General features: G+C 36.3%; 1 protein-coding gene across 2 annotated transcripts; it reads left to right on the top strand.

Moving 5' to 3' along the window:
- Positions 1–1,326: 1,326 nt before the first annotated feature.
- Positions 1,327–5,237, top strand: LOC127796357 (WAT1-related protein At3g28050-like). Of its 2 annotated transcripts, none has more exons than XM_052328451.1 (7): positions 1,327–1,551; positions 1,635–1,703; positions 1,839–1,939; positions 3,541–3,811; positions 4,188–4,346; positions 4,479–4,630; positions 4,753–5,237. In XM_052328451.1, exons 2-7 carry the CDS (start codon positions 1,674–1,676, stop codon positions 4,907–4,909), a joined length of 870 nt encoding a protein of 289 aa, XP_052184411.1. In that variant the 5' UTR covers positions 1,327–1,551; positions 1,635–1,673; the 3' UTR covers positions 4,910–5,237. The 2 variants fall into 2 exon arrangements, with proteins under 2 accessions (XP_052184411.1, XP_052184409.1); XM_052328449.1 differs by having other exon boundaries at positions 1,826–1,939; positions 4,753–5,236.
- The last annotated feature ends 5,894 nt before the right edge of the window (positions 5,238–11,131 follow it).

The following is an 11,131-nucleotide window of genomic DNA, read 5'->3' as shown; positions in this document are numbered from 1 at the left end:
ACTACGAAAGGATGACAAATTTTAATACAAGTGGTCCTTACCCTTTCCATTCTTCTAGTCATAGTAGCTTTATTTTCTTGGTACCACCAAAGGACGACAAGTTTTAATACAAGGGGTCCTGCAAATTTTGGACTCTCAGTTGTGTCACTTTCCATAGTTACATTATTTGAAATATTATTTGGAGATTCAAATTTGACACTTCCCTTGCTAAAATAGTTTTTGTTTGTGAGTGAAAAATAAAAAATAAATTAATTATACACTTATTGAGTTTTAACTATTTAACTTGTACATTCTTAGAACTTTAAAATTAACCTAATCAATTTTTAACCTTTTTCCAAATTAGTCACTCATTAAACTTTGAATCTTTGACTTAAACTTATATTATTTACCAAATTAGTTCTTGAACTTTTTTACAATGGCCAAACATCCCTTACCTAAAAAAAGATATTAATTAAATTAAATTAAATTAACTAACTTTGTTTCTTACATAGGATTTACAATTTAGGGTATAAGGGGGATGTAATGACCCTTTTGGAAAATTTTTAAGACTAATTTAGAGAAAAATAAAAATTAAGAGGGTGTCCTGTCAAAAACTCAAAATTTTAAAATATATGCTCAATTTATTTAATACCATTGTGTCTATGACTAATTTTTAAAAATTTAAAAATTGATTGGACAAATTTTAACATTTCAAAAAGTGTCTAGACTAAGTGATTATATTCTAAAAAATCTATGACCAATTTACCAAAAAAATGACTTTTCTTTGAAGGGAAGACATTATATATAAAATAACTTAGGGCAAATAGCAACAAAAAAAAAAAATTAAATATTTTCATGAATTTATAAATTTATTCAAACGTTTTAATTTTGTTAATTATATCTTAATTAACTCAATTGGGTGTAATTTTAACTAACACCTATAATTATTTTATAACTTAGGGCAAATAGCAAAACTTTAAATGTATATCTTACTTATATATATTTTTTATGACAAATGACTTGTCACGCGAGTAATAACAAGCGTTTCTTAAATTGATTTTAAATGTTAAATAAAATTATACTAAGTCTATTAAGATATAATTATCAAAATTAAAAAATTTAAATAAATTTATAAATTCACAAAAACATTTAGGGTTTTTTTCGTTTGCTATTTGTCTAAATAACTTATTAGTATTTACACATTATAAAAATATTAAATTAAATAGATATTATTCCAAATTGAAGCAAATCAAACGTACGTCACACAAAAATATCTGCAACTAATTATTGTCTTCATAACATGATGAGACACCTCACCTAGGAACCGTCACCCCCAGTAACTATAGCCCTATATCTTGAGAGAGAGAGAGAGAGCGAGCGAGCGAGGGAGATGAGAGGATCAGGGGGTGGGATGATGATGGCAGGGTTGGTGATGGTGGAGACGATGGAGGTGGGGCTGCAGACACTCAGTAAAGCTGCCTTGAAGAAAGGATTCAACCTCTACTCCTTTGTTTTCTACACTTACGCCATTAGCACCCTCTTCCTCCTTCCTCTCCTCTTCACTTTCCACAGGTATCTCTCTATCTATCTAGCTCAGATGCATCATCATCATCTATCTCTCTCTCATAGATATCTGTCTGTATATAATTGTACAGAGTGACATCGCCTCCTCCGAAGCTCACCTTCCCTGTGATATGCAAAGCCTTTGTTCTTGGCCTCATCTGGTACGCACCTACATATACTTATATATTGCATAAGCTCAACATTCTTGTTCTAGGTAGCTAGCTAGCTACCCACGGAGGATTAATTATATATATATATATTAATACGTGGGAATTATACACAGTTGCTGTTTGCAGTTCTTCTCGTTAAGTGGGATTGGGTTTGCCAATCCAACTCTGGCATCCGCCATGAACAACCTCGTCCCCGCCTACACCTTCCTTCTTGCTATTTTGATCAGGTATATATATATATATATATATGTATGTTCCATAATATATATATATATTAGTAAATCACCACCAGTTCAATTAATTAACTGTTAATTTAAGCAGAAGCAGGAGAATCTTTATTTGAAAAGAAAATAAGATGGATATATATAAAAGTGGAGCCACTTTCTGTCTTGTGATGCTTTGTAGGGACGGACAAAACTAATTGAGTGTCCAGACAAAATGGCTTTCTTTCCTGGAAATTGTCGAAAAAGTAGGTTGCAGTGAGTCACCACGAATTCATCCCATCATCTCTCTAAGTTTAGCACCGTTGGGTTTTTGTCTTCAGTGTTGAAAAATTAATTAAAAAAATGGCTAGAGGCTCCCTCAACTTTCACCATCTAATTATTTTGTCTCCTAACCGTGAGGGAAGCTATTGGCCCCTTAACTTTCAATTTTCAAGTCCTTAAATTATCAATTTTGTAATAAATATATACCTTAGTTCATCAATTTTATAATAAATATATACCTTAGTTCAGTAAATATTGCACGTGTATTACATTGACCTGGCCCTCACATTGACCAAGTCAATGAAAATGTGCTACATGTCTCGCTCTGCAAGAGAAGAAGGTCGACGGCGAGCAATGCAACAACAATCGTTGGAAGACAACGAAGAAGCTACAACAGCCTCCTCCAATGACCCCAATCGACGCCAGAAGACGACCGCGGTGAACAACCGCTGGTAACGTCGGTCCCCTGACCCCAATCGACGCCATCTCTGGCCACTAGCATGAGGAAAGCAAGCGACCGAATGACTGCTCGCCTCCCACATCGCTGCCCACCGAGCTGCTATTATCGACAACCTTCCGACCCCGATCAACGCCTCTCACATCGTTGGCGACCATCGATAGAGAGAGAGAGAGAGCCAGACCAGGGGTTGGATAGACACCTCCCACGCCATTGGCAACCATTGACAGAGAGAAAGAGAGCAAGAGCGAGAGAGAGGCAACAACCACCAATAGAGGAAGGCGAGACCAAGGGTTAGTCGGCGATGTGAAAAGAGGGACCAGGGTCGGTCGGAAAACAGGAGGTCGTCGACGACGAGGAATGCTAGGAAGGAGGAAGAAAAAGATGCTGCTGCACGCACCTCAATTGCATGTGTACCTTACGCATTATCCTAGGTGTATGCTAGATTCAAAATTAAAAGTTGAGGGGGCCCATGGTCTAGCCTCAAATTTAGGGGATAAAATAGTTAAATGGTGAAAATTGAAGGGGCTAGGTATGCCTTTACCCTAAAAAAAAAATAGAAACACCATGCCATCCTCCCGTCACCAGTGAACTCCCAAAACTATATATATATATCGTCATCTGTTTATGTCAGACAATCCTGTTATTATTTATTTGATTTCTTCTTAATATCAACTGATTACAAGAGTACAGCCAAGAACCTACAAACTCTGATTCTATATATTATCTTCTGAGAAAAAGACCCACTCCCAAGCCACTCAAAATTGAAATAAGTGCCATGCCCTTTCACTATGAAAAAATCACAGTACCAGTAGTTGTCCACATAATTATTGATTCTTTTCTTATTTAAATATATATCTAAATCCTTAATTTGGTGATGTGTTAGGATGGAGAAACTAAATTTGAATATGAGAAGCAGCCAGGCCAAGTCCATTGGCACCATAGTGTCCATCACGGGAGCCCTTGTTGTGGCACTTTACAGAGGCCCTTCAATCAACTTCTTCAAATCTTCTTCATCTTCAGCACCCAGCAGCAGCAGTAGCAGCAGATCTACCAAATTGTTAGATACTCTTCTTTCACCTCCATCACGCTGGAGCATTGGAGGCGTTGTCCTTGCAGTTGCTAGCTTTCTCAAAGCACTACTGTACGTTTGTCAGGTAGCTAGATCTGGCCGACAAATGAATGCCAATCAAACTTCTAGCTTTTTTGTTTTTTTTTTTTTCTTTATTTAATTGGATAAAATGGGTAATTTTGAAAGGCTAAGAAATGGTTGTGTGAAGAAACCGCAAACTCGAACCCACCCATGAGATTAGGCCTCGACAAGGTAGCTCCTCATGTGGCAGCGAGTCATCTCTCCCCCACCCAAGTGTCATCCAAGAAATTAACTGACGGTATCTCATATTTTTAAATAATTTTAAATACCCATCAAACTGATACAATATTACCCATCAAAGACAATTAGCGACAGTTGTACAATATTTTTGGCGGCTCTTCTTATATATCCAACTGATTAATGTTTTTGGATGGCTTTAGGCTTGGTGTGTGAAGGAATACCCGGCGGAGCTGATGTTAACGCTCATCTCTAGCATTTTCGCCGCCATCATATCTGGGATACTGTTTCTAGTTGCAGAAAACGGCCCAAATGCCTGGAAAGTGAGCTCTAAAACGGAGCTAATCGCCGTGACCTGCTTTGTGAGTGAAGAAAATAACATTAATTATATGTATGTTATATGATGGGTCTATTTGATTGCGATTTATGATATCATGTCCTCTCATTTGGCTTGTTCTTGCGGTTTAACACAATCAATAAGTTCACGGATTCAGGGTATCTACGGAATAGCAGTTAGGGGATGTGTTCACATGTGGGCTATGCGTTGGAATGGTCCGATCTTTGTTGCAATGTTTAAGCCGCTCGGAATAGTCATTGCAATGGTTGCCGGCGTCTTGTTCCTTGGGGACAAACTTCATCTTGGAAGGTGTTTCCGATTCTCTAACTATGCGCTTCCAATCCTCAAAAGAGATTGCTTCTTTAGAGATCATTAATTGTGCAAACTAATAACTCAACAAATTAACCCTTTTTTTGGTTGGTTGGTTGCAGTATAATTGGAGGAGCCACAATAGCTGTTGGCTTCTATACTGTCATGTGGGGCAAAACCAGAGAAGAGAAGGTTGAAGAAGACAACAACAATATGAGTGGTTTAGGTGTTGACTCATTCTCTCCGAAGGCGCCGCTTTTGCAGAAAGAAGAAGCTTGAACTAAAAACAAGAAATATTAAAATGGAGCCCCACGTCCTAGCACGGATAGTTCTGTATAGCAAATTAGGATGTAGATATGAGTCATGATAGTTACAACGTGAGAGTTTTATTTTTTTGTGGAGGTGATTTTTTATGGGCACTATATATTATGTCTCCTACCTGATGTGCTGTCATGTACCATGATTAACCTATCTCACGTACGTGAGACAATGTGTGGGAGGCCCTTAAGATGAGAAATTTTACCTTTTACACCCAAGAAATATTAAAATGAAGTATTCGTTCATGCTTTGCCATAATTATTATAAGAGAATGCTACTTGTACAATTGTTTAGACAATTGATTTGACAATTTAATTTAATTACAAATTTATCTTCCATTTCAATTACAAATTCACCCCTAATTTGCTACTTACTTCCTCGTTCTTCTTCATATTCTCTCTCTTCTCATTCTCATTCTTGTTCTCGCCACCGATGTAATTGCTTTCATCATCATTCGCCATCGACCTAGCTGCCTCCACCGCCATTGATGCCACTATTTGCCTCTATCGTTCCAACCACTGTCAACACCTTCATCTTCTCTCTCTCTCTCTCTCTCTCTCTCTCTCTCTCTCTTCTTCTTCTTCTTCTCTTCTCTTTTTTCGTTCTCGATGTTATTCGCCTCCAACCCAACTGTCGCTACTACCATTGAACGACCGCCATCAAGGCTTTTGGTCGTCGTTCCAACCGCCGTCGACATCTCTATCTCATTCTTTATCTCTCTTTTTTTTTATTCTCATCGTCGTTTGCCACCATTCTCCTCCTATAGTCGTTTGCTTTCGTTTCTCGTGATAGAAAGATGTATATTTTTTTCCATTATTATAAACACCCCCACCCGGATATCCCTAACCACCGGGACTACCCGAACAGGAGCGCCTACGGGAGGAGAAATAATGGTAAACAAGACCAAAACCACCCTGGCATGCATACACAAAAATAAGAATAACGGAAGCGAAGCTAAACACATGCATGCACTACGGGTACCCCGCTAGCACAGCGATCACATGATAAATAAATAAACATAGACTCCTGTACCGACATACACGAGACTCGAGAAAAGACCTAGCACAGTACAAAATAATAGAGTAAACCCTACTCAGACATCAGAGTTAATAGGGATTGACGGGACTGCCTGTACACCATATCGAGTCTGCCGCTAAAAGCTGACTTTCTTGCTCATGGCCCACGCTGCCACTGCCTACAATGATGGAAAAACAAGATGAGTCGAGAGACTCAGCAAGCATAAGAAAAGAAAGGCTGAAGGCTGCACAAAGCCAATAAACTTCTCCCAGAATACCAACCCCCAAATACACACAAGCCGTGAGACGCTACAACACAATAGTATAGCATAATAAAAGCACATACCGGTCCTTGGGGCCCACATAAGACACCTGGCACCCAAGTCCCATACCAACATGTCGCTGCCCTGAAAGGCAACATGTATCTCCAACAAACCTGCGCGCGCTGTCCCGGGTCAATACTCCTGTCACCCGTCCATGTCGGTACTCCCGACACCCGAGCCATAGGCTCCCTCAAAACGATACTCCCGTCCAATAACTAATAACTACCAGTAGCCATGCAATGCACATAGAAATGTAATGGCGTAGTGAGCATCAACGTGATACAAGGCGCCCATACATCCAGGCATCAAGCCATGCTCCGCCTACATAGTAAATCACACACGATGCATATGCCCGTGCTGGATGCAACATGACCAAGCTAGAATGTCCGTGTCCAAGCATACTCAATAAATGAATATCCCAACATACAACCCATACCCACGTGCATATCAAATCCTGAACAGTAATATAATAAATCTAATCGTGTAGTAAATCACATATTGGCAGAGCTAGTCAGCAGTGCCCGGTACCGGTCAACGGCCAGTGACTAGGAGTGTCCACCCAACGATCCACATCAGGGTCGTACAATAGTCTACCCCAACGTCACCAACAACCGACCCCTACCCTACTGCTCAATAGCTCCAACCGAACCATAAATAAATCCGAGAAAAACTGTAAATAAACCCGATAAAATCGTAAATAAACCCGCACGTCTAGGAACCTAGTTCCTGATTAGTGGTTAATTTTGTAAAAATTTTGTTATAATTATACCCTTCTTTCGATCTTAAATATGGTTTAAATTAGATATTAATATATATTTTATGGTTATATGTAAATTTAAATTGAAAGATGAATGAAATGAAGTTCTAAAGTAAATAATAATAATATATAAAATTATATATAATACATATATATCATTATATGCATGCATGTAATATATATATATATAATATAATCTAATATATATATGTGCCATGTGTAATACATATATATAATATATAATTTATTAATAACATTAAATTATTTTTATTTTTTTTAGGCATGAAGAATTCAAGTCCATGAAGACTTAAAGTCCATGAAGAATTCAAGTCCATGAAGAAATCAAAGCCATGGAGAAATCAAGTCCATGAAGAAATCAAACCCATGAAAAATTAAAGTCCATGAAGAATTCAAGCCCATGAAGAATTAAGACCCAATTTGAGCAACCCATGGAAAATATTATTTGGAGAAGGCCCAAAGATTATTTTTAATCCTAATGAAGATTAAAAACCAATTTATAAAAATCTATTTTTATTTTTTATGTGAGAGCTTTATTAGGTGTGTTTTTTAGCTAAAATCCATTTAACTATTAGGTGGATATTATAGCTAAAATCCATTTAACTTTATGAGTGCTTTATTAGGTATGTATTTTAGCTAAAATCCATTTAATATTAGGTGTGTATTATAGCTAAAATCCATTTAACTTTAAGTGTGTGAGTGCCCATTAGATATAATTATGTCTAATTGAATAATTGAAATTGTGTGGTTTGTATTGCATCTTGTGGCCTATAAATAGCTCACTTGATTGCATTTGTAAGTGTGATTATTATTCTTGAATAAAAGTTTAGTTGTTTCTTTATAATTCTCTCTTTGAGAATTGTTCTTGTTCTTTCTCATTTTCTTTAGTACTTTCTCTTATAATCTTACTTTTTTTTCTTTCTTCTTTTAAATTCTTATGTCATTTATTATTACTTTATTATTCACCGCCTAAGTGGCCGGTTAATTTGTGCCTTTAAATTTCTGCAATTTTCATTCTTGTCATTTAATTGTTCACCGCCTAAATGGACGGTTAGTTTATGCCTTTAAATTCTTGCAATTTTAATTCTTGTATTTTAATTATCTACCGCCTAAATGGCCGGTTAGTTTCTTCTATTTTAATTCCTGTCATTTAAATTCTGTTATTTAAATTATGTCATTTAAATTGCTGTCAATTAATTTAATAGAGATGAGTAGCTAAATCTAATCTTGGGTTAAGGCAAGGACAGTGTCTAACGCCAATGATTCCCAAAGAAAGCTACGCTTTAAATGAGTAACATTGGTTTAAACTTCAATATCAGTGTGTTTTGATTATTGAAAAATCACTAGGTTTGGATTGGAGCGTAAACCTAACTTAAAGCTTTCATGTCACGCATGAGAGTTACTAGAACTGGAAACGCTATCATACCCAAACCCGGATGATTAATTTAGTTGTTTTGTGTATTAATTGTAATTGAATTTATGGTAGTTTCTTAAATTAGAATCCCGCATATCATGTATGGGGATTGCTTAAACTAGAGCTATCATTATCTTTAATTGCATTTAATAACAAATCCTCATATCTGAAATTAAATTAATGTTGCTAATCTTTTATGCTAATATTTGGGAATCAACGGGTTGGCACTGAAATTGTCTTAACTCAAGTACTTTCCAATTTCATATTCTCACGTTTAGTATTTATTTCAACTTCTGTCTTGCTTTATTTTCTAGTATTTGTTATCTAAAAAAATCATAAAAAATCATGTTATCAATCCATCTAAATGCGTGTGCGTGTGTGTGACATTCTTTTTTTTTTTGCCATAAATAAATCTCTCAGTGGACGACCTGGACTTATCCAGAAAGTATAAATTTAAATTTGAACTACAACTGCACTCGTACACTGACGAGTATAAACCTCTCGCCTAAATAAATAAATAAAACATAAAATTTTTATTGTGTTTTGTTTTGTGTTTTAATTGCAGGGTGAGAGTGCAGTCAAATTTTGGCGCCGTTGCCGGGGAGATTAAGGCAAAAACAAAAAGAAAAAAATAAAAAAAAATAAAAAAAAGAATAAGCATCTCTTGATAAAATCGGTAACTCTATTTCTCTTTTACTTTATTTTTGTTTGTGCATTGTATATGAGACTGAAATCAGGTAGAATTTTGAAACACTATTTTCATATCATTCTGAGTCTTTACCTGCAATTGGATTGTCAACTTTACACTCATGTCTCAAAATTACTACAATCTGTCTGCACAAGATACTTATCATGATGAAAATTATCATTTTGAATCTGATTTGTCTAGACCTCTTAAGGATTATCTATACCCTCTTAGGCAAACCACTTTTGATTTGCAATCAGACACTACCCATTTGTTACCCACTTACCATGAAATTGAGGTTTGGTGTGCTGTGTGTGAAACTTCAGCTCATTTAACGGATGACTGCCCTATAATACCTGCTTTTAAGGAAGTATTGTATGGTCAATCCAGTTACACACACACACACAACTATGAGAGAATGTATTACCAGAACCATGAGGAAAACTACCATTCGGACTTTGATACATATCACCTTAATTCACACTTTCATCCAAATTTCTCATGGAAAAATGATTTTGTAGCCCAACCACATGAGCACTTCCTTTCCCAGCCTCAATCATTTCAAACTAATGAAGGGTCTATATTCGATGCATATCAACCCCCTCATGGGAGTTCATTAGAAGATACCTTCAATCTATTTATGCAAGGCCAAATGGAAATTTTTACACAAATGTCCAAATGTCAAGAACATACCATTAGAGTTACAGAAGACATTAGGAACCAATTGACACAGCTAACACAGACTTTGAGCATGTCAGAGCCTGTCCATCCCAACTCACTCCAAATCCCATTAATAAAACCCATCATCAAAAGTGAAAGTCAGGAGCAGGACATAGGAGTGACTGTCTTAAGGAATGGAGAAATAATTGAGAAACTTGATGCCCCTAGGACAGTACACCCTTTGGTGCAAGAAGAGAGAGTGGTTGATCACAGTGAGGTAGATGTCAATGAAGCCTTGGAGGAAGAAAAAGACCAAAATGATGTAAGAAAAGAAGAAACCTGGGAGGAAGAAGAGGATAAAATTCGAGAGCCAAAATGTGAAAAAATCATAAGTTTATCCACATTTACCCCTCAATTTCTATCTTTTAGGTTAGTCGATATTATTGAGGATCAAATTAAACCAAACACGTGTGAGATGTTTGTGCAAATTAATGTGCCATACGCGGATATAATAAAACCAACACCTCCGGACGATATATTTTCAAAATATATATGTGCATTCATGAGAAAAATCAATTTATATAATTTTGAAAATAACTTTAAAAGTGGTGTAGTGAATGGGAGATATTATACGATTAGGTGGGCAACCACTCATTTGATCCTTAATTGGAAGAAAAGAAAAAAAAATTCTAAAAAAAAAATAAATAAAAATATAATAAAATAATTTTATATATATATATATACATATAAGTTGTTCCTTTTCTTCATTACTTAACTAGTGTTTCTCTATGTGCAGTCTAAATAAAATTTCTCCATACGAGTTTATGTATTGAAGACCGCCAGGTATGCCTATCTTCTATCCTTTTATTGCCAATTGAGGACAATACGCAATTTAAGTTGGGGGGTAAGGTGTCTACAAAATTTTACCTAAAAAAAAAAAAATTAAAACAAAATTAAAAAAAAAAATTGAATTGAGAGAGACAGAATTGACGCTGGTGGTAGCCATCTTTTCTTGGGCAGTGCAATCACACTGCCCTATAAAGAAAGAAGGCACACTGCCAAATGTTGAAAACAGAGGCGCCGAGCGTTGAAAAAAAAAAAGGCACACTGCCAAATGTTGAAAAATGAGACGCTAAACAACGTCAAGTCTGACGGTGCAATTATGGCATGCCTCGAGTCGAGTGTAGAATAGTGATGCCCATTGCTCTATAAGAGACTCCATATCTGTATGAGGCAAGTCACCCCTCTTGAGCTCAATCTTCTCTCCTTTGTGTTATTCTCCGATCAGGTACTCTCATCCCTTTTGTAAA

This window comes from Diospyros lotus, chromosome 3, assembly GCF_014633365.1.
Source record: "Diospyros lotus cultivar Yz01 chromosome 3, ASM1463336v1, whole genome shotgun sequence".
Lineage (NCBI taxonomy): Eukaryota > Viridiplantae > Streptophyta > Magnoliopsida > Ericales > Ebenaceae > Diospyros > Diospyros lotus.
This window is presented reverse-complemented; position numbering and strand designations above follow the sequence as displayed.

Bases quoted from the DNA above. Each gene is read 5' to 3' on its own strand.
- LOC127796357 (XM_052328449.1), top strand. From the start codon at position 1,370: ATGAGAGGATCAGGGGGTGGGATGATGATGGCAGGGTTGGTGATGGTG. The intron at 1,940-3,540 runs GTATATATATAT...GTGATGTGTTAG, and splicing joins CTTCTTGCTATTTTGATCAG to GATGGAGAAACTAAATTTGA. The intron at 3,812-4,187 runs GTAGCTAGATCT...GGATGGCTTTAG, and splicing joins CACTACTGTACGTTTGTCAG to GCTTGGTGTGTGAAGGAATA.